Source organism: Vitis riparia, chromosome 15, assembly GCF_004353265.1.
Source record: "Vitis riparia cultivar Riparia Gloire de Montpellier isolate 1030 chromosome 15, EGFV_Vit.rip_1.0, whole genome shotgun sequence".
Lineage (NCBI taxonomy): Eukaryota > Viridiplantae > Streptophyta > Magnoliopsida > Vitales > Vitaceae > Vitis > Vitis riparia.
The window spans coordinates 3,485,092-3,508,637 of record NC_048445.1 but is presented as its reverse complement, the minus strand read 5'-3'; the positions used below and the strand labels follow the sequence as shown (position 1 = coordinate 3,508,637).

Sequence of the window (23,546 nt, the reverse complement as noted above, 5' to 3'; positions counted from 1 at the left end):
TATTTAATAATGAATGAGTTTTTTAAAATTAATACCTACTTATTGGTGCTAATGCTATGATGTAACTAAAAAATATTCTAATATTGTTTGTTGATGCCACTAATTGAATTATTTTGCTATTTCAATGGTTGATGAAGTAGGAATAATGCTTTTATATGAAGGAGAATGGGTACGAGATGAAAATGTTTTCTATTTTGAAGGAAGTAAAGGTAAAGGCATTGAGATCCCGAAAACTATATCATATAAAGAGTTATTAGGGGTTGTCCATCATATTCTGAAGCTAGATCTAACAAATTGTTTTCTTTCAATGAAGTATGTATTCAATGCCAACATACCCACAAGTCCTATACAACTAACTGATGATGGGGATGTGAAATTCTTTATTGGTTTAAATTGTACAAATGGTAACCTGTCTGTTCCATTGTGCATCACAGTTGAAAAGAGAATTGATAATCACAATTAGAAATCAAATTGCAATTCTTATTTTGAATGTCATATGTCTTCTGAGATTGATAAAGAATTGAATGAGGACTCAATGTTGATGCAAAAAAGTAGACACATTCATTGTGATTCAATTGAAACTCTTACTGTTGATGGTGAAAATGGACCAAGATTTCAAAATGAGTCACTTGAAGGGTATAAAGTTCATGATTGGAACATGAATAAGACTGCAATTAATGAGGAGGATTATAGGATGAATACTAACCCTACTAGTGATAAGCAAGTGACCCAAATTGGCTCATTCAGAACTGGTTCAGCTCAGAGTGCAGAAATCTTGACCATGATTGATACAAATGATGGTTTCATACATGACAATCCCATTATAATCGAAGATGTAGCAAATGAAAGACAAAACATGATGCAACAACCTATAGTTAGTGGAATTAGTGATGACCATCTAGAAGAGCACCAAATATACTCAAGTAAGAAAGAATTACAAAAGAAATTGTATATGATGGCTCTGAAAAGGAAGTTTGAGTTCAAAACAACTAAATCCACTACTAAGTTATTGCTTGTTGAATGTTTTGATAAAGAATGCAAGTGGCGAGTTCGAGCTACCAAGTTGGGGATTTCCAATATGTTTCAAATAATGAAATTCTATTCAACACACACTTGTCGGTTAGATATGATGTCTCGTGACAATCGACATGCAAGTAGTTGGTTGATTGGTGAGAGTATAAAAGAAACATATCAAGGGGTTGGTTGTGAATTTCGACAAAAGACATTGTAGCAAACATTCAAAAGCAGTATGGCGTTCAAATAAGTTATGATAAGGCGTGGAGAGCCAAAGAACTTGCTCTAGGTTCTATTAGGGGATCACCTGAGGAATCTTATAACACTTTACCATCCTATTGCTATGTTTTAGAGCAAAAAAATCCTAGTACCATTATTGATATAGTTACTGATTGTGATAATCAATTCAAATACTTTTTTATGTCGATTGGTGCATCTCTTGCTGGGTTTCACACATCAATAAGGCTTGTGATTGCAGTTGATGAGACATTTTTGAAAGCAAAGTACTTAGGGACTTTATTTATTGCAGCATGTAAAGATGGCAACAATCAGATATACCCTTTAGTCTTTGGGATTAGTGATTTAGAAAATGATGCCTCATGGGAGTGGTTTTTACAAAAACTGCATGATGCTCTTGGACACATTGATGATTTGTTTGTGATATCAGATCGACATGGTAGCATTGAGAAAGCAGTACATAAAGTATTTCCCCATACGAGGCATGGTGTTTGCACTTATCACGTTGGACAAAATTTGAAGACAAAGTTCAAGAATCTTGCAATTCATAAGTTGTTCCATGATGCTGCCCATGCTTATCGTGTTTGTGATATCGTGTTTCAGAGTTTAATTTTATATTTGGGCAACTAGAGATGATTGGCCCAAGAGCAGCAAGATATTTGATGGATATAGGTGTTGATCGATGGGCACGTTCATATTCTACCGGAAAAAGATATAATATCATGACGACAGGGATCGTTGAAAGCCTTAATGCTGTGTTGAAAAATGCTAGAGATCTTCCGGTTTTGCAATTGGTTGAAGAATTGAGAAACTTACTTCAAAAATGGTTTGTGACTCATCAACAAGCAATGTCAATGTCAATTGAACTTACCATGTGGGCTGATGGAGAACTTCATTCGAGGTATAATATGTCAGGAACATATCTAGTGGAACCTATCAACTCCAAGGAATGTAATGTTAACTATGCTGGCATTAGTGCTCAATTGAAATTAGACACTCGTTCATGCACATGTCGACAATTTGATCTTGATCATATTCCATGTGCACATGCTATTGCTGCTTGTAGATTTTACAACATTTCATGTTACACTTTGTGCTCCAAGTATTTTACTACTAAAGCATTGTTATCTTCATATTCAGAGTGTATTTATCCAATTGGAAATGAAATAGATTGGGTAGTACCTAATCATATTTGTGACAAAGTTGTGTTACCACCTAAAACGAGACGTCCAACAGGAAGACCAAAGAAAGTAAGAATTCCTTCTGGTGGAGAGGGCAAACACACATCTCGTTGTAGTCGATGTGGTCAATATGGGCATAATCGGAAAACATGCAAACGACCAATCCCTTGATATCATGATATCTTTGGCACTCTATGAACTTACATGGAATGAAAATTGTAATAGTGAGCTTTTTTGTTTTTTTGGTACCCATGTGAACGGAAATGTAAGTTACTTTTTTGTATAAGGTGATAGGATAAGCACATAGATGAATATTGTAATAATGATCCCTTTTTTTTGCATACCCATAGAAATGGAGATATTTGTTACTTTTGTACATATATGTTATGATGAGTTATGTATAAAGTATGAATGAAAATTACATGTTTATTCTCAAACTATGGACTCAACTGTTCTCACGTTTATTGATAAGGAACTTGACAATAGTTAAGTTCAGGTTTTGTCTGAAGACTGTAGACTTAACTACCTTCAAGTTTGTACATAAAACAACTTGACAATGGTTAAGTTTAGGTTTTGTCTAAAGACTGTTGACTTAACTGCCTTCAAGTTGGTACATAAAACAACTTGACAATAGTTAAGTTCAGGTTTTGTCTAAAGACTGTGGACTTAACTACCTTCAAGTTTATACATAAAACAACTTGACAATAGTTAAGTTCAGGTTTTGTGTAAAGACTGTGAACTTAACTACCTTCAAGTTTGTACATAAAACAACTTGACAATAGTTAAGTTCGGGTTTTGTCTGAAGACTGTGGACTTAACTACCTTCAAGTTTGTTCATAAAATAACTTGACAATAGTTAAGTTCAAGTTAAAATGGCAACTGTAGACACAACTTCCTATGAGTCTATAGAAGATCAACTTGATACCTGTTAAGTCCAAATTAAATATGTTATTCTGGAATAGATTTCGACTTAATATCTGTCAAGTTTGTTCACAGTTAACTTGATAGTAGTTAAGTTCAGGTGTTCTATTAAGACTGTGGACTTAACTACCTTCAAGTTTGTACATATAACAACTTGACAACATTCAAGTTTAGTTAAAAGGTCAATTGTATACATAACTATCGAACAACATTCATCAAAATATCCAAGTAGATATATCAACTTGTCCAACTACATTTATCAAAATGTCTAACTACATATATGAAGCTATCCAATTACATACAACAAACCATCCAACTACATTATCAAAATGTGAAATATCAACATGAATTCATTACATAGGCAAGTATTTCATATAAAATAACTCTGCTGCCATCTTTTCCCGAAACCAGTCCGTTCGAGCACTTGTTAATGACTTCAATGGATGGTTGTGCATTAAGTATTCAACATATTTGATAACAAACATGCCACAATCACCACTGCATGGTACACAGATAATCAATGTTAGGGTTATTATTAAGGATTAAGTGTATAAGTTATGAAAGTAAATTGAAGATCACTTACTCATTTTCCTGTTGAGGAATATCTTGCAGCCGTTCAATTTCCCATTCCTGGTAGTTAACTTTTGTGTCACCATGAAACCCATAATATGCTATTGCATTCAATACATGCGGCAACAATTTGGCTAATGGTTTAATGGCAACTTGCAATCTTGCATTATTATTGATGCCCATCAATGAGTCATATACATATATAATCCTTCGATGAAGGTGGACAACTCCTAATACCTAGTGACTAGCCCGAACATTGATGGGGACATACACAATGTCAACATCAGGCCATTTGACAGAATAAAGAGGTTGCAAACCATTGGCATAATCAATAAGAATGTCATTCTCTAGTAATTTGAATTGGTTCCATTTCTTGTCATGCTTAATCCATCTTCAATTTTTTTTTCTTTTTTTTTCCTCTCCTAAAGAAAGAAAAACTTTCTCCAACTCATCATTACGCACCTTGTTTTCTCCTTTAAAGTATGTGTCCCTTATTCGTAATGATTTTTTTATCACATTTTGTAATATGACCAAAACTCAAGCCCGTAATCAATGCAAACTCTTCTTTACTAAATCTTAAGCCCTTTGACTTTAATAAAATCCATATTTCATTGTCTTTTTTGGTTTCACATTAACTTAACAACAATTGATGAACAATTTGGGCTGAAAATCTAAGTTCGGAAAGGAGTAAAAAATGACCAAAACATGATTTTCTAAACATCTCCAATTGTGGTTCAATCAATTTCTTCTTAATATTTTCAATGGCTACCAAGTGAGACAAACATGCAATTTTTCTAGGAAAGTACACCTCTTTAGGTATTTTAGATATAAAAGATAGGAGAGGAAGAGGAATGTCAATCTGCAGGATAATAACAAATTGTAAAAATATCAATATAAATTGAGCAAAATTATATTACCAAACTTATCCAACTATGTTAAATCCATAATTTCGTATTACTTCTTAACATAGACTTTATTTTCCTATTATTTAAGGATGTCATGTCAAATGCTAATATTCTAAAGATATTATTTTACTAATGCAATTGAAGCTATTATATTTTACTAAGTTGCAGCTACAAAAAATTGGAGACATTATTCTAGTGTTTATTGAAATTTGAAACAAAACCAAACCATTTTGAAAATTGCCACCTGTTGACAATGAACTTGATAGCAGTTAAGTTCAGTTTTTTCTTAACATATATATTTAAATCAAAATTCTAAATATTTGGATAAAATAATTTCATAAAAATTATATTCAAATACATTATAAATTCATAATAAATAACTTCATTACACAAAATTTCAAAACCTTTTGATGGTAAACTTGATAGTAGTTAAGTTTAGTTTTTTTCTAATCATTCAAATATTGCTTTAAACCTTGGACTATAACCTCACAGAAAAAATTTCAACAATTAGATTATCAATTCATGAAAATAAATTCATAAAAAAAGGATAATCGATTAAAAATGATAAAATTAAAAAAAAAGATCAAAATTTCAAGTAGAAAATTAATGCTTACTGAATCGGTTGATTTCTTCTCATTTTCTGATGACGATGACGAGGTTTCAAACTTGGCTTTCTTTCACTTCTTTTTTTTCCCAAAATTTTATACCTCTTCTGTTTCGTATTTTTCATCACCGAATTTTTTTCTTCCTCCATTTTCATGAACCGAATCAACACACAATATCAGAAAGATGAAAAATAGGGTTTGATTGAAAAAAAAATAAAAAATGAACCAAAATAAAACACTTAGGGTTTCTTCTCATTTCATGGATGAAGATTCATATGTACAGTTCGAAAAACTAAAATCAAAGAATGAAACAATGAAACTTACTTTCTGTTTTTTCTTTGTGTTATGTTGCCTTTTTGCTCTTTTGCAATAAACGGAAAAATCCTTCATGATTTATTTCTCGCAGGTTAACAGATGGAACAAATGGGTTTGCAGGGTAAGGAAGAGACACAACACAAGGGAAAATTGAAGTTGGAGGGAAAATGGGCTGAAAAGATAGCTGAGGGGGTATTTTTGTCAGAATTGGGTCATTTTTGAGACTTAAATAAGTGAGGGGTTAGTTTTGCAATATTGAGGGATTTTTGTCCCTTTTAATCGGTTATCCCTTAAAAAATTAGTCGCTTTTATTTTACACATGTGCATTTTGAGGGGCAGGTGGGCCACTTTGCCTCATTGTTCTTGCATGTATTTTGGGCCACATTGGACATCTAATTGGACCCCATAATATTGGGCTGGGCTGAACCTTTGTGGCTGGCGTCGGGCCCAAACGGGTGTTTATTTACAAAACCAAGCGCATTCCAAATTTCCGTTTCCCTTCCTTTTTCCACAGTTTTCTCGGGAGCCAAACAGGAGTTAAGAAAGATATCAGCAAAGAAAGTGAAGAATTGGAAAGGCAGAGCACAGTTGGAAAATGGGCACAGTGGTTTCATGGAAACAGCTTCTTCTCAGAGCTTTGGACTCCAACTCCAGCCTCAAGCACTCTTCTTATTTCCAGCTTGTGTGTCTTTCTTTCTCTTCATTTCCCTAAATTCAACTTGTATAAACAATCTGAATCTCCTCTGGTTGACATTTTTTTGTTTCTATTTTTCCCTAATTTGAGGCCACTGTTGGATCCAGTGGGCGACCTTCCAATCGCACAGTCGTTTTCAGGTCCCTCTCTATAGTAAATAAATTAATAAGTGATTTTTTATTTTATTTTATTTTTATTTTTTTAGAATAATGTGGTGGGTCGTTGTTGGGATTTCAGAGGGTTTCAAGGGGATTCTGATAAGATACAGATCAACACTGATGGCCGCACTCGCAAGGTTTATTTTATTTTGTTTTATTTTTCTTTCTATCTTTTATTTTTATTTTTATTTTTTATATACTTATTTATTTGGTGTAATTTGTTAATGATCTGGGTTTAGTATTTGATTGGAATTGAACTTATTGGGATTGATTTTTAGCTTGAATTATAAAGATCGAAACCCTGAGCATTGGACATTTTACATTCCCAGTTTTTTATTTTGAGTAGTTTGCTAACATGGGAAGGATTCTGTGTGTTTAAAATATCTGTAACTTTGGTTTGTGTTGGGTTGAAATCGGGAATTGGAAGTGGATTTTGGCTTAAAATTATGCTGTTCGGAGATCTTATGAGTAAAATTTTCCATTTAAAGATTTCAAGGGGGCTGCATTTGGTTAGATTGAAAGAAATTGTGGACAGTCATTTAATGATTTATCTATTTATTTGTGTTTTCACTTGTTGGTGTTGATTTTCTTTTTGGGTTTAAATTATGTAGATTGAAGAGCTTAAGCATTGCCCATTTTCCGAGGTAATTAATCTCCGAGCCTGAGGTATAGGTCCAAATCTTTGTCAAGCAAATTTATTTTATCTTGTTAATATTTTGAATGATGAATCATATTCAGTTGAACTGAAGCTTCTTTTGTAGTTTTGTTATTTTGTTCCATAGGTTTGCTTAAAACTCAAGTCTAATGTTTTAGATATGTTGGTATTTTACTGACTCTTGGGAGCAATTCCGGATCAATGGAAGGGTTGATGTTATTGATGGATCGGATCCTGATCCCATGAAGCTTCAGGTAAGCTTGGACCACTGTCAGCTTCAAGCTTCTCATGTATCTAAAATTATTTCATATCTCAAAATATAGGGTTAAAGTCTTTGCTGTGTTGAGTTTGAAACAAGCAAATCTGACCCAAAAAAAACCTGAACATGTAGTAGTATGCAATTTTTGCCAATATGAAAGGTTATAGGAACTCATACTTGGCTTGAATGGCTGGGCCTGAGTGCAAAGCATGACTTGCAAATACAGCTCATAAGTTGGAAAAGATAATAGCCAGGTTTATGCTATCCCGTTTGACTGAGAAACTCAGGAGCCCAAATGTGGAAGGATAGGCTTCTGGCCAAAGTGGGCAGAGAAGACCTAATCACGGTGCCAGGTACTTCAAGCTAATGTGCATAATGCCTTTGGATCAGGACAGTTGGGAGAGGTTGGAAAATGCTGAATTCAAGAGGAAATTTGTTTTAAAGCAAGAGCTATGACTAATAAAGATTGTGGGTCTAGGATGTTGAAGGAGGTTTATTTTCTAAATGCTTGCATGGCTGGATTATTAGAGTCCTGTTGTGTGAATAGAGGCAGTTTGTATCTAAGAGATATTGGTTCTGTAATAGTGCATTTCTGTTGATTACACAATTCATGATACTTAATAGAATTCCACCTTCACCTTCATACAATATTATTCATTTGCATAAATGTGTTTTGTGGTTTATTATCATCATTCTCTGGCCACCTTGGATAATCAATCTGAATCTTTGAAATTGTCAAACCTGTTTAGCAACATTTGGATAGAAAAGAGTCTGTTTAACTACATCGGATTTGTTCACTTTGTTGGTTTTTTACATATTCCTATTTTTCCCCGTAATCCTTTCTGGTACTTAGTGGTGCTGAATTAATGACTAATGTTGAGAATATGATTAGTTAGAGTGGCCAATCAGTAGGATTTACATCTTAATCACAGTACCCTTCTTGAAATTGTTGAAAACAAAATTAGGGTATGTTTGGTAACTGTTGTCTAAAACAATTCTAAAAAACAATTTTTTAGAATAATTTTTTAAAATTGTTCTTTAATGTTTTGTGGAATAAATGTTTATTTGGAAACTTGAAACATTTTTAATTTGTTTTTATTTATTTATGTTTTTGATATATTTTAAAAATAACTTTTATAGGTAGTGCTTTATTTTTAATCATTTTTCATATTTGTATAATTATTTTTTAAATTAGCCCTTAGAAAATAATTGAAAACAGTTAAAAGATGCTATCTAAAAACACTTTGTTTTTTATTTTAAGAATAAAAAATAGTTTTCTATTTTTTGGTTGCCAAACTTGTTTTTTTTGTTTTGAGAACAAAAAATTGTTTTCAAAAACGGTTACGAAATAGACCATTAGGCTCTTAGTGAAACACTATTAATTTATGTTTGGATTTGGGATGTGTTTTTTTCTTAAAATTGGAGCATTACTTATACAGAATGATATGCCTTTAACCTGCTGAAATAGTAGTTGTGCTATTAACAAACATTCACTTACTTTTAGATACCCTGGATGTTTTCCTCAATTGTTTAATTCTCAATGCAGGAAAGAGAGAATGCCTGGTTTGCTAGTTCTCTGAAATCAAGATTGCAGTACTTGGGTCCTAATCCAGGTCTTCCCTGTCTAAGTGAACAACCAGCCCAGGAGTGTTCTCCGGATCCTTCCACTGGCCCAGTTGCTGCATTTTGTCTGCTGATTTTGGATCCAGATCAGGTTCTATAGTTTCTCTGGTCCTTATTCATTCCCTGATGTATTTGTTTTCTCTCCTTAAATTTTCTGAGATTCATTGTCATTTTCAGGTTGATTACCTGAATTTGAAGAATAATGAGAGGCTAACATTTACATCCAGCAAAAATGTGGATGGAGTGAAGTGTTGGAATTCAGAGAAAATCAACCCGTAATCTTTGTTTTGTATATTAAGATTTACTGTGGAAATACATTGTCATTTCAGTACATTTATTGAATTATTATTGAATGGCTAATGTGAAAATTACTAATTCATGTCCTCTTTGATTGAGCTGAAGAGTTTTTTCAAGTAGAATAGAGGAAAATTATATTCTTGAATGTGCAAATATGCCATTTGGACATACTATAAGGCATTACAATCGATGTTTTCTAGTAGGTGAATTTCATACTAAATAGTAATCGTTTTACTTACCTCTGTTTGATACAAAGCCCTTGAAAATAATGCAGTAGATATATGTAGGCCTCCAATGGAAAGCATCTTGCCTCAATGAGCATCCAATTCCACAGTGAAAAAAAAAAAACTGGAGAATTGGAAGAAAACCCATTGGGAAAACTTTTCCCCGGAACATTTTCCTTTTTCTGTGACTCTGGAATGCTCATTTGAGCAAGAGGCTTTTCCATGGAAGGCATAAAATGGCTCTCCTCCTATCTTTGGGAAAGGGAATGAAAGTATTAACATATATATCATGCCTCTCGATGAATCCCATCCTCCAAACTAATGTTCTTTCCAGAGTTGGTTGTACCAGCCTTGCAAATAAAGGATTTTCGGGTTGTTGAATGTTCTCTGCTACTCAGGTATGCTGGGCTGTTAGCTGTGGATGCTTTATCCGAACCAATCTTTATCTTTTCATGGCACATGTAACTGAGGAAACCTTCTTGCATGAATTTTTAAAGGGAAATTTCCCATCTCAAAAATTTTTCCTTTTACAGTCAAGACTATGATGTATTAACATTTATTGTACTCAAATGAGTTCATTGTACTACACTCTTGTACTATCTATTCTATTAGGAGTAGATTGACATTTTTAATTTGTTGGGTTGCTCAGTACCCTATTATAATGTCTGTTTCATTTGTTTTTTCGGTTCTCATCTACACATACCATCTGATATTTCAATGGAATTGTCTGCTTTTTCATTGTTTTGACTGTGCAGATGCTTGAACTTTTAAATCCCTGGTCAGAAATCATCAGAGGGAATGATGTTTGATGCCAGAAGCAAGAAACAAGATTGAATTCAACTGCTTGCCTCCGATGGAAGCTCATGGTATGCCTGTCAACTCATCACTTCCTTTTTTTATTTTCCTGTCACTCCTAGTGCTGGTCTGGTCACCTTCATTTTCAGGTTTTTTCTTTTTTTAATCTGTCCTTTCGCTTGTCCACTTTATACTGTGGTAACCATGTGAATCCCCAGTTTATGTAGTTCCTAACCGCATTTCAATAGATGGTAGTTGAACTTCAGGTCAATGTTTTCAAAACCCGATCGGTCATTGAGCATAGTTAACATGAGATTATAAATATATAATTTAAATATTATTAAAAATAATTATTAAAAGCTAAAATATATAACTATTTTTTTCTTTTTTTTAAAAAACTTAGAATATTTCATGGTTTCATGGTTTTATCTTACCGTGATAAGAATAAAAACTAAATTTATTAATATTTTTAATTTTATTAAATAGAAAATTATACTATTTAATTGTTACAAAGATATATCATATATCAAAGAGTTTAGTTTTATTCGCTCATAATCATCAATAGCCATGCCTATGTGTAGTCTTCGTTTAGCAGATTTGTTGTTCCACAAGTCTTAGGTGGTGTTTGTTTTTTTGGTTTTTTTTTTTAAAGTAATTTAGTTTTAGAATTTAGGTTGTTTGTTTTTCTACTTTTTCATGACTTATTATAAACTTTTTATTAAATAGAAAAAGCCAAAATATGTAGCTTTTTCTAAATAGAAAAAATAACGTATTGATTTTTTTTTTTTTACTTTTTAATACTTAATAGGAATAAAAGACTACAAAAACAAACAACCTAATATTTAACACTATTAAGCATTAAAGTTCTATTTAGAATTAAGTAAAAAAACAAACACAACCTTACTGTCTACTGTTGGTGAAACTTGGATGGATTCCTTTTGCAGATGGTGTTTGAACTCTTTAACATATTCATGTTCTTAAGAGTCCATTCAAGTTGAGCACATCACATTTTTGTTAATCGCTGTTTAAAAATAAGATCATTTTGGGGTTTCAACTTTGAAGAAGCAATCCCATTCTCTATAATGCAGAACCCTATTTGATGGAATTAAATGGCATCATATATGAATATTTAGCTTTATTTGATGATGAATTACAGTATGTTAAACCAAGATACTGGTTGGACTGAGCTGGGCAATACTTGAAGGGCCCTAACATCCTGAGCCGAGGCCCAAGTCCTAATCATGTCGAGTTGAGCCCAACTGGGCTGGGTTGTGCAGATGCTCACATCTTGTTACATTATTAATTGGGTTTTGTTTCAACCTTTTAATCTGGGCGAGGCTCATCACCACGATGCAAGAGACCAAACAAATGAAGCAAGAGAATTTTGCAGTTTTATTCATCCAATCTTTACTACATTTTTGTTTTCATGTTTGGACCACATGTATCACACACTTGCGTCAAAGAATCCTTGATGGGGAAGATCAGGGCAATCCATTTTTCTTTCTCCAGTGAACCCAACTGTCCTAGCACCGTGGGAGGTCCGCTGGTGGATGAGGAAGTGTCTCAAGCTCTCCATGCCCATTCTTCACTATGAATACCATAGACAATCCCCATGACAAATGTATTTCCAAGTGACAGTGCATGAACCAAACGCCTGCAATGGAAACCGATTAAGTGGTAAATTAAGTACAGTCAACCCATTATTTTTCAGGTAAAAAAAACCAAGAAATGTACCTGGGTTGTCAGCGACGAACCGAATGGCAGCCCATCCACCCACTGGAACTCCAATGGTGTTCATGTAAGGAGGGTCAACCAAGTTGAAATTAGCCGTCTGGGGGTCATAGTTTCCGGTTCCATACCCTACAACGTAGAAGCTGAACCCATGAAGATGAATCGGGTGGTTCTCGGTGCTGACGGTTCCCGTGTCCTGTAAGATGACTTGTACCCTGGTTCCATATTCAAGAACCTTGGTCCTAGTCCCATTCAAAGCCTGAGTGTCATTAGGGATGTTGTTGGGAGCCCCATTGACAAAGTCATAGAACTTGAGAGGCACATCAGGGAAATCCTCAGTGTAGTAGCCATTGATCTTCTTGTAATAAGCTTCCAGGAGCGAAATATTAGGTCTAATGAAACTGATATTGTTCATCGACGCAGCCAAAACCCCATTGTTGGTAGCTTGGCAGTTATTTTTCGGCGTCTTTGACCTGCATTTTTGGACGTTCAATCCAATAGTATAAAACAGGTTGGTGTCGATCTCTTTCGATACATTCACAGGGTTCAGGCTTCTCAACCCATCCATGACAGTCTTAACAGCGAGGTTATCGTTAAAGCTCGGTAGTTGAGCTGGTAATGCTATACTATTAGGCACAGCACCTAAATACTGGAAGTAGGCGATTGCTGATATGTTTTGGAACTTAACACCTTTAGCTGACATGTAAGCTCCCATTGCCATGGAGTATTTTCCTATAGGTTGATCGGTGGTGACAAGGACATTGATAGTCTGGCCCGGTCCGAGCATCACCCGGTCTGTGGTGAAAGGCTTTGTGTACTCAGCATCAACCTCAACAATCGTCAGCTTGTGATGGGCAATGGCGAAGAAGTTCTCCATGTTTAAACCCGCATTTATTACCCTTAAGAGATACGTCTTCCCAGGAACTACATCAATCTTGTAGACGTCTGAAACAATATAGATACTAGCATTAGCAACCATGATTCAGGAGGGAAGAGGTAGAGGATTGCTGGGGAATTAATTACCATTTTTGGAACAGTTGTAGTTGGGGCCTGGGTGACCGTTGATGGTGAATGCATTGGCAGGTGGAGGACCTCCACCGCTGGCCAGAACTTGCCGCTCAAGTTGGACGAGGTCCTTAACCCAATACTCCCCTAAACACAATCCCCCAAGTATATAGATAAAGCTCAATTCAAACTCAATTCACTGAAATGAAGCTAGTGTAAATATCAGTATAGTTTAATTCTGTTTGAAGATTCACCTAGGAGGATGATGTGCTCTTCATAAGGGTACTTGAAAGGGTAGGGCACCCCAGTTTTTGGGTACACGACAATGGCGCCATAGACAGTGCCTCGAAGCCATGAAACATGAGCGTGCCACAGGAGAGTGCCCTTCTGCTTCACTATTGTGAACTCATACGTGAAAGTTTGGCCTGCCTGGATGGGGCATTGGGTGATATAGGATGGCCCGTCTGACCAACAAGACAGCCTCTGCCGGATGCCATGCCTGAAATTAATATCCGGTGACACAAGTAAACAAAAGCACATTAAACTCATAATCTCTGCTAAACAGGGCTTAATTACCAGTGAATTGTGGTATTGTATGGTGTCTCATTGGTGACCTTCACTATCACCCTATCGTCTTCTTGAGCGTAAACTACTGGACCTGGAAACATGCCATTGATTGTGACGATTTCCTTGGTGTTACAGAGCTTGGTAACTCTCATGGTTTGTACCTGAACACCATCAACACTTCATTAGCAAACTGAGTCAAATTTACACAGCTAAAAAATACAGAGAAAAGATAGAGATGAACCTTGAAATCATAGAACCTAGTTGATGTTCCTCCAGGCCATTGCACCAAGGCAAACCCAGTTTGAGAATAGCACAATAAGCTGAGTAATACTGTAAACAAAGTGGCTAAGTTGGCCATATAGAGAAAGAGAGAGAGAGAGAGAGAGAGAGAGAGAGAGAAGTGTTGGGAGTGGAGAGTAGAGGTGGTGGAGATGGGGGTTTTTAATAGAGTGATGAGTCCATTTTCTCCATTTTTATAAGGGAGAAGGTGAACAAGAAAGGAAAGCGTTTGGGGAGGAGTATTGTGTTTGTCAGCTTTCATGATTCCTCTAACATGGATTCGTGATAATAATGTGTTGGGGAAGTGATTATTCAGTGTGACCAATGTGGGGAAGGGTTTTAGCCATGTCTTTTCTCTCTTTCCAAAAGAGAAATTTCTCTTTTCATTTCTTCATTTTCTTCTTCTTTTTCTTTTCCATCCAACATTTTCCCCATCAAATGATGTCTTTTGACTGAGAATATTGCCACTCCTGCTCTGAAAACAAACCCAATTCTTAAACCCCACCTGCCCTTTAGACTCACACTCATGCCAACTCATTCACCCTAAAAAAGCCCATTTCCAAAAAATAAACATCCCTAACCAAACATGATATTAAAGCTTTAACACCCCATCACCAAACACAGGTTTAATAAATCTTTATAATATAGAATGGTGGATGGGAAGGTAAAATGAACACTGAAAAGAGAAAATTAAAGACAAGTTTCAGATATTACTTTGTAGTCGCAGTACAACAATGTCTTTTTTGGGTATATGTAAAGATTAGAGAGCAAAAGTTGAGTAGAAGAGGATGGGTTTCTTTGTAGTGCTTTTGTTGGACACTCTTTTAACTCAAATCATAAGCAAAGTAGGTGCACGCCTTCCAAATTCAGCCCCTGTGGGCCTTCCCTACTGAGAATATGAAACTTCCAAAAGCTTTCTACAAAGCAGAACCAGTAAAGAACTAGATGTTTTGTGTGAAGATTTTCTCTTTTTTATTGTTTTTTTTTCTCCTCTCCCCCTCTTTTCTAAAGCTATGAATGTTGATGTGAATCCAAAGAGTGTGGCCCTGCTACAACCCCACTTTAATTAACATAAAAATGTGGTTAATATTGATTTGTGTCGAACCCATATCGCTAAAACATCATACTGCAGTTCAATAATTGCCCTAATGAAGTGATTAAGACATGCATAGCGTGGGTTTCATTGATCAGTAAAACCCCAAAACCCTGAAAAAAGAATACATTCAATAAAATCAAAATACGAGTTCAAGAACAGGAACTGTTCAAACATAATTATGCAGATTAACCCAGTATAGTAAGAGGTGTGTACAAGCTCTGAATATATGCCATTTTTAAGATGAGTTTAAAGAAGTTACACTCAACCAAACCTGCCCAACAAGATGATTATGTCTATTGCCATGATATTATAACTCAATGCAGGCCTGCAGGTTATGAACATATGTCAATATGACAACAATATCTTATTCTTCTTCAATGATCACAGCATTTTTTTTATAGAGAGCTCAGAAAAATTTTCTCTTAATCTCACAAAGAATTGATTCTTCATAGGGAGCAGTTGGCCAATAAAAGCATAAAACCTACCCACCTTCTAATTTTCTTTATTTATTCATCTTGAAGACACTAATGAAGGGATTAAAAAAATCAAGATTCTAACCATGGCTTAGACCTTTTTCAGATGATTTCTTTTATGTATGGACGTTGAAATCTCTCTTTCCAGAGACATTACCAGGGTTTGTTTATAATTAATGGAGTAAAAGCATGCAAGATAATCATCAGTCTTTTGCTACTATTTATGATTTTCTTAATCGGGATCGAAGTTGACTGTAATTAGCACACAAATCCAGACTAAAGATTTGGCTCCAAAGTGTTGACTCTGTATTTCTTTACATCAAGTATGAGTGCTACAGCACAACTAACTTGTAAGCAGCATCCAGTGTACTTCTAAAATCAGCAACAACACCCCCCGCCCCTCGCTCCTCTTCCCCCCTTCGCCCCCTCTGTTACCTACTTCTACTCATATCATCGGTATACCTCAATACAAGACAAACACCAGAAAGGATATTCAATCAAAACCGGACTATCACCCTATTCTCTCTCAATTGCCCATCCTTTATAGATGAGGGGGAGTACCTTAGCAATAGCTTCTGACACTTCAGATGGTCCCCCAAATGCCAGGTATGAATGTTTTATGAACCGGGCTATCGCCCTATTCTCTCTCAATTGCCCATCCTTTATAGACGAGGGGGAGTACCTTAGCAATAGCTTCCAACACTTAAGATGATCCCTCAAGTGCCAGATATGAATGTTTTATGAATTTCATACAGGACCACTTACATACCTGAGTGTGAATAATCAACATTTCAAGCTGAAAATGATGAGCAAAATTATATGGTATAAGGTTCATAATTCAATGCACCGATATATCAACAATTAATGACTTACACAGGATGTCAAATTTATTGCATAGTTATATATTAGGAAAAACCTTACCGGATGGGTTTAGAAAGGAAATTAGAAGAACAAATATATTAAGGATAAGATATAGCACAACAGCTCTAACATCCAAGTCAAAATGGTAAAAACAGACCTATTGTATTTACAGTCCTAAAGATATTACATATATTTTCTTGGAGGACGATGGATACAAGACAAAGACATAATTATCTGAGAAAATGGAGGCAAATCATTGTATGAACCTAATCAATAGTTGATGGTAATATTCACAATGGCATCAATATTGGTCGCAGTGTCCACCAACAACCCTTCAATTTTGTATTCCCAAAACCCAGATAAGGCGTTCTGATTACAGAAGTGAATCAGTTTTACCTCAACAGTCCACCAAAAAGCTTCAACCATCCAACAATTTAGTAACTCAGAGAAGGCAAAAAAATTCAATCAAGGCAAAGAATAGAGTTACAGTGAGGATCAAAGTAAGAATTTCTCAAATTTTTCATACTACAATTATAGTTTTTATTAGAACAAATTAAAAAAAAAAAAAAACCCCACCTTCCTCATTAAATGGGGTTTCATATTACTTCCATATCAGTTCAAAATGTCACAAACCCACCAAAATTTTGAACAACCCAAATGAAAGAATTGTTGATTACCTGTCCATTAACTTATAGACTGTATATATAAGGTTGATGTGTAATTAAGCTGTCCCAAAGTATGAAACCTCATCCCAGAAAACTTCTATGCAATAGGTTTGTAACTGAGAAAATTTTCAATCAAGACAAAGCACAAGGTCATAGTGATGACCAAAGCATACATGTCTCAAATTTTGCATAATACAATGAGATTATCAGAACAAATTCTGACAACCCAGTAGTTCCTGCTAAATGGGGATTCAAATAACTTCTAAATCAGTTCAAAATATAACAACCCTACAAAGATCAAAATAGTGTGTGAACAATCATCTCAGACCATTAATGGAATTTAATCTGCAAAATATTAAATCAAAAGAAGATATATATCAATTAGGGATAAGATATAGTGCAACTTCTCTGACATCCAAGTCATAATAATAATAACAGACCTATTGCATTCATTATCATAAAAATATGTACATGTATATTCTTGGAGGATGATGTTTTCTTTTCTCCACTTTAAGAAAGAAATTAATCATAAGACAATTAATACAAGCAATTATTGGAAAATTTGAAAGCATAAGTGAATCAAAATTAAAGTGTACATAGAGGACCATTTAATGTCCATGATAGACTTTGTAGATCGGTTGAGCTACTTCAAGTAAGGAGAGGACGTTTGTTTTTTGTTTTCCCTTTCCTTGGTTAGCCATTAGATGGCTATTGTATACATTTTGTGTACTTTGGCATGTCACCTCTTCTAATATATTTTCTGTTTTGCATATCAAAAAAGGAAAAACATATGAGCTCAATCAATGGTTGATGATAATATTCACTACAGTGATTATTCAACATTCAACTTTCCAATTTTGTATTCCGGAAACTCAGATGAGGAGTTCTGATTACAGAAGCAATTTAGTTTTATGTCAACAGTCCACCAAAAAGCTCAGAGAAGGCAAAAACTTTTAATCAAGGCAAAGAATCAGATTGTAGTGATGATCAAAGCATGAATTCCTCAAATTTTGCATACTAAAATCATCAATTATTAGAACAAATTCAGAAAACCCCACATTTCCCCATCAAATGGAGTTTCAGATTACTGCCATATCAATTCAAAATATCACAATCCCACCAAAATTCTACTGAAATGGTAGAATTGTCAACTACCTATCAATTAGCATAAAAACCGTGTACATATAATAAAGACAGAATAATTAAGCCATGCCAAAGTGTAAAACCTTGCCGCCTCCAAAAATCTTCTATGGGGTAGCGATGATCAAAGCACATACATCTCAAACTTTTCATAATACAATGAGATTATTAGAACAAATTCAGAAAACCTGATACTTCTCACATGGGGTTTTGGATTACTAACAAATCAGTTCAAAATATCACAACCCACCACAATTCTGGACCACCCAAGTGGTTAAATTGCTGATTACCTGTCAGTTGGCAGAGAAACAGTATTTTTAGAGTAAAAACAAAGTGTAATTAAGTTGAACAGAGTGTAAAACCACTTGTCCTAGTTGGCAAACAGCCATATTATACCACCTTCTATGACCTGTTTGCGGAGCTCCCAATGAAGGCAAATAATCCAGAAGTTCAAACTAATGCTATCTTTTAGCAGTAACTCAGTGTTTGAAGACAAAAAATTTGTGACAAACCGTTGTAACCTCCTCACACCCTATTCAACGATTCCCACCATAAGAGAGCAACCAGTCTGTCTACAGCTATCAACAAAGGAAAAAGGGAAGATTGGGTTGAGAGAGTGATGGGGATGAACGTTTGTAATGTTTATCTGAAGAAGCGGCGGGATGGTGAGGTTCCAAGATGTAGGGTTTTGGCAGAGAAGCGGGCAAGGCTTTACATAATCAGGCGCTGCCTTCTGATGCTGCTTTGCTGGAAAGAAACTGCAGATTAACGATAATGGTCGAGAAATGAGATGCTGGAAAGAGATGGGCTTTTGAGTTTGCATAATAGATAGTATAATAAATTTACAAATGTGTTTTTTTTCTCTCTCTCTCTTTTATGTCTATATATTAATGGGGGATAAAGAGCAAGGTAATGCAGGTGCTAAGTTCGTCTGGGAAGAGATATCACAGAGCTATTAAAAACTTGCTCATTTATGTTTCCATTGTTAATAGTTCAATATTATAAATAATATCTGTTTTGCATTTTATCCCTTGTACATATTACTTTTCTTCTTGCAGTTTGTTCTTTCTTGTTTTACTACTAAGGATAGAAAAGATTGGAGAAGTTAAGTTGGGAAAGCACTTGACTGATTACTAGTGCAATCATCCTTGACTAGAAGCAAAATCCAATAGAGACACCATTTCACCGCATGCACTAGAATTCTCAAAATTAAATAATAATAAATAAGCCCACTGATCAATGTAATGGGCATTCTGAGCAAGGAAAACTTTCTTGAATCATGTTAAAAATGTTTCACTGTATTTCTTCCAAGAATGGTTGACAGATAAAATTTGATATGTTAATTTGAATATTACTGTGTTGGTAATACAGCAAAGGATTCTTTTTGGTATGCTGGTTGGGCTGTTTGTGTCAAGTTCTAAAGTTATCAAATACAGTAAGAAACCACAGAGAGACAACCAGCTGTCTTATTGAAGAGTCACCTATATAAACTACAACCTCCCACAAATTAAGAGAATCCTTCAACCTAGAATAATAAAACATATCGCATAATATCAATCCTGAGAATTCTACAAAGCAATCATGATTTTGTTTCTCTATAGAAGAAACAATAATCCACTTGCAGCCCAGGTTTTACCAGAAAACATGGTTCTTAGATATATAGAGTAAATTACCAAATAGCCTCCAAGGAAATGAGGGAGGGAGGCCCTTTCGATGACACAAATTCATCTTAGTTACTGCGTAGTTCCAACCAATGTCAATTGGAAATCATTACTTTGAAACAAAGATAACTGATATGATCCTATATTTTATTGGCCACAAAATCTCAAACCTTCTCAGTTGTGAATCACTTGTTGAAAAGAGTTTATGCCAGTCAAGCTGTTAGGCAGTAATCTCATTTTTGAAGCAACAAGCCTACATACATATATGCCTCTATTTTCAGGTTAGGCTCTAATTTATGCATGGAATTACATCCAAGGTGAGACTGGTTCAGCTTTGCGCTGATCATATGGAATTCACAACATCATGTTGGTAATTATACCAGCTAGGAAAACCAATAACAAGAGAAATTTCATTGTTTTACTTCCAGACAAAAGAATGGGGAAAAGGGGGACCAAAGAAAACCACCCAATATTTCTTTTCATAGATTTAACAGAAAACCAAGATCCTACGAGGATTGTGTCAAAACTCTGTCAGCCATTTTCAACAGCATAAACAATATATAAAATATTGTTTTGTGTCATCTAGTTGCTCAATGGGATTAAAAAAAGGTCTGTATAGTTGTCTACTCATCTAATACGGACAGCTTCTACCGAGTAACAACAAATTGGTGGTCATAGATTATGTAGATGGCCGTTGACTCCAATTACAATCAAAGATTCAATCACTAGACTGGCATCAGAACCGAATAATCTTTTAACCAGCATCAGAACTGAATAATCTTTTATAATTCTTCATCACTACATTTACGAATGAAGCATGCTCAAAATTTAGCCCATGACAAACAAAATTCGAAGGTTGAAAATAGGGGTGGCAAAGTTTCATATGATTCATCAACATGACTCGAACCCAACATGTTTTTTGAGGGTTTAGATTGAATATAATTGGGTTTAAGCCAAATTCCTATTGCCTACATAACCTGTTTAATAAATAAGTAATTTTTTGACCAACTTATATAACATGAATTTGACATGAATTGACCCATTTAATAACCGTATTGGTTAACTTAAATATAATTTTAAACTATTTAACCCATATAGAACTCATTTTAATAAATAGGTCAATTAAGTCATAAACGTATAAAGACCTACCTCAATCTCATTATTGAATAGGATTTGATTAATAAATGAGTTAAATATGTTACACAATATGTTACCTATTTAATAATTGGGTAGTATTTAGGTTTATGTTTTTGACACAATTATTATTTATATCGGGTTTGGGTTGACCTATGTAATAGAAAACCTAGGTCTTAACACGACACGACCCACAATTGCCACCCTTAGTTGGAAAGATGAACTTTTCAACATTACACTATAACTGCATTCTTCAATAATAATATCCCTATGAAGAGCCTAACCCAAAAATTTCATAATATCATGCAGAGAGCAAGGAATAAAAAAATACCTGCAATTCAAAACATAGGATTTATTTTTTACATTTTCCTTGTTGTTGGCTCCAATCGGACAACTGAAAAATGAGGAATTGCATATTTTCACATAAAGAAAGCAAATGAAGAAAATTTCAAAACCCATCATCACAACCAAATTGCAGGCTCTTTGTGAGGAATAAAATGTCGAATTAGTCCAAATGAACCTCAAGGGAAAAGTAAAGCGGAATCCTTTCTCAATGTGAATTGTTTAATAACAAGATACAATATATAACAAAAAATATACACAAAACAATTTATACCCAGAAAAGCCTACAAAATTGGCTAAAACTTCTACCAATTTATTTCCCAAAACACTATAAACGATTCTCCCAACAAAAAAGGAAAAAGGAAAAAGAATTACCACAATTGAATAAAGGCCTCTCTAAGTATTCACCTCATGAGAGCCCAAATGGCTCTTCAATCCCCGTATTACAAAAAAAAAAGAAGTCATTAATTATACACAAATAACATAATAATCAAATAATCACAACTCAACAAGATCGCAACAACCAATCCCAAATTCCTAGAAAACCCAAATACATACAATCAGACATACAGCTTTAAGACCATACAAGATTTCTCCATTTCATGAACAACCCACATATAATCTTTCACATAGAACCCCACAAAACAGAAAAAGGAAGATCCTCATTTTATTTATGTACGAAATCGTCAGAAGAGAAAGCAAAAAAAGTAGGTGAAATTAGAAGTTCAAACGGGAAGCTTATCGACATCGACGCTGAGATTGGAGCCGTATTGGGAGATGGGCTTGGTGAGCATGAGGGGGCGATCCTTGGCTTCTTCTTCATCTTCATCCATGTCGCTGGTGCTGAGGTTGATGCACGAGCAGCGTTCCAGGGAAGCGAAGAAGGCTGAGGCCACACTGGTGCCCACCCAGTTGGCCATTCGGTCGAGCCTCTCGCAGGAGATGAAGCTGCAGTTGTTGTCCATTGGAATATTGGAAAGGGGATTGGGAAAGTTGGGAGGAGACTCCAATCGGAAGGAAGGGAGAAAGAGGGATTTGGGCGGTTTTGGAAGAGTGGTTGGTGGGGGTTGGGGACAAGGACAATGGCTGAGATTGTGCCTTGAAATTTGTCTCCGTTCCGACCGGCTTCTGGCCCAAAATTGGGCTTGGCCATGGACCATAGGGCCCATGGGCCTTGGGCCTTCGTATCGTAGGATAGCCCACACTCAAGAATAATGAAAAAAGCATTCAAAGCAAGATAAACATAAAAATAATTTGTTTGAAAACCCCTTTTTTCATTTGGTTTTTTAACTATGGGAGAATCTAGCGGTTTTGGTAAATGTTTTCAAAAACATTTTTTTGTTCTCCAAAACAAAAAAATCAAAAAACAAGTTTAATAATTAGAGACCAAAAAATATGATTTTTTTAAAAACATTTTTAATTATTTTTATGACCTTTTTAAAAAATAATTATATAAATATATAAAATGATTAAAAATAAAAACGTTACATATAAAAATTGTTTTTAAAATATATTTAAAAACATAAAAAGCATGTTAAAACTATTTTAAATCCCTAGACATATGTTTGTTTTTTTAAAAAAAAAAAATTGAAAATAGTTACCAAACGACCAAAATTACTTTTGACATGGGCTTAATGCTTCGCACAGTATAAAAATCGATTTTCTCACCATACAACAAATGGAATCATTTATTTGATTTCATGTTTTTTAATATAATTTTAAAAAATGAGATGCTTTTAAAACCCTATAAGAGAAACCTATTCTGTTTCTCGCTTTTACCATAGGTTCATCCATACTAGACTCTGTGGTAGCTCTAGACCCAATTGAAATTCAATAGGATGCCTCTAGGACCGGACTTGGGTTTTTTTTAAGCCTGATATAGGAGCAAAATTCAAAATTTTATACATGAGATAGAAAAAAAACAAAAAAAAAAATCTATAGATGTTATATATGGATGAGATTTGAATGCAAAATGTATCATTTTCAGTCCGGTTCGACCCGGCCGGCAAGACCGGTTTACATTTCTATCAAAAGGGTATTATTTTCTCTAAAAATTTAAAATTCAATGAACCACCTACGGATATTATGGTAAGAAGGCATTGGGGTAATGATGAATCTTATGTTCCCGTTTTGGCTTTT

General features: G+C 34.8%; 2 protein-coding genes across 3 annotated transcripts; one reads left to right on the top strand and one right to left on the bottom strand.

Annotated features, from left to right (window-relative positions):
* The first annotated feature begins 6,252 nt into the window (after positions 1 to 6,252).
* LOC117932665 (pyridoxine/pyridoxamine 5'-phosphate oxidase 2) lies at positions 6,253 to 9,602 on the top strand. 2 transcript variants are annotated; one of them, XM_034853942.1, is made up of 7 exons: positions 6,253 to 6,430; positions 6,533 to 6,582; positions 6,680 to 6,737; positions 7,212 to 7,244; positions 7,414 to 7,509; positions 9,061 to 9,228; positions 9,315 to 9,602. In XM_034853942.1, exons 1-7 carry the CDS (start codon positions 6,344 to 6,346, stop codon positions 9,414 to 9,416), a joined length of 594 nt encoding a protein of 197 aa, XP_034709833.1. In that variant the 5' UTR covers positions 6,253 to 6,343; the 3' UTR covers positions 9,417 to 9,602. The 2 variants fall into 2 exon arrangements, with proteins under 2 accessions (XP_034709833.1, XP_034709834.1); XM_034853943.1 differs by lacking the exon at positions 7,414 to 7,509.
* A 2,220-nt stretch (positions 9,603 to 11,822) lies between these two features.
* On the bottom strand, positions 11,823 to 15,976 carry LOC117932664 (laccase-6). The gene is made up of 6 exons (XM_034853941.1): positions 13,998 to 15,976; positions 13,766 to 13,917; positions 13,444 to 13,688; positions 13,208 to 13,336; positions 12,188 to 13,129; positions 11,823 to 12,107 (listed from the first exon to the last, which is right to left on the bottom strand). Exons 1-6 carry the CDS (start codon positions 14,295 to 14,297, stop codon positions 11,977 to 11,979), a joined length of 1,899 nt encoding a protein of 632 aa, XP_034709832.1. The 5' UTR covers positions 14,298 to 15,976; the 3' UTR covers positions 11,823 to 11,976.
* Between the last annotated feature and the right edge of the window lie 7,570 nt (positions 15,977 to 23,546).

Coding starts and splice junctions, on each gene's coding strand:
- LOC117932665 (XM_034853942.1), top strand. CDS start 6,344: ATGGGCACAGTGGTTTCATGGAAACAGCTTCTTCTCAGAGCTTTGGAC. Junction 6,431..6,532: donor ACTCTTCTTATTTCCAGCTT/GTGTGTCTTTCT, acceptor CCCTAATTTGAG/GCCACTGTTGGATCCAGTGG. Junction 6,583..6,679: donor AATCGCACAGTCGTTTTCAG/GTCCCTCTCTAT, acceptor TTGGGATTTCAG/AGGGTTTCAAGGGGATTCTG.
- LOC117932664 (XM_034853941.1), bottom strand. CDS start 14,297: ATGAAAGCTGACAAACACAATACTCCTCCCCAAACGCTTTCCTTTCTT. Junction 13,689..13,765: donor TACAATACCACAATTCACTG/GTAATTAAGCCC, acceptor TATTAATTTCAG/GCATGGCATCCGGCAGAGGC. Junction 13,337..13,443: donor AGAGCACATCATCCTCCTAG/GTGAATCTTCAA, acceptor GATTGTGTTTAG/GGGAGTATTGGGTTAAGGAC.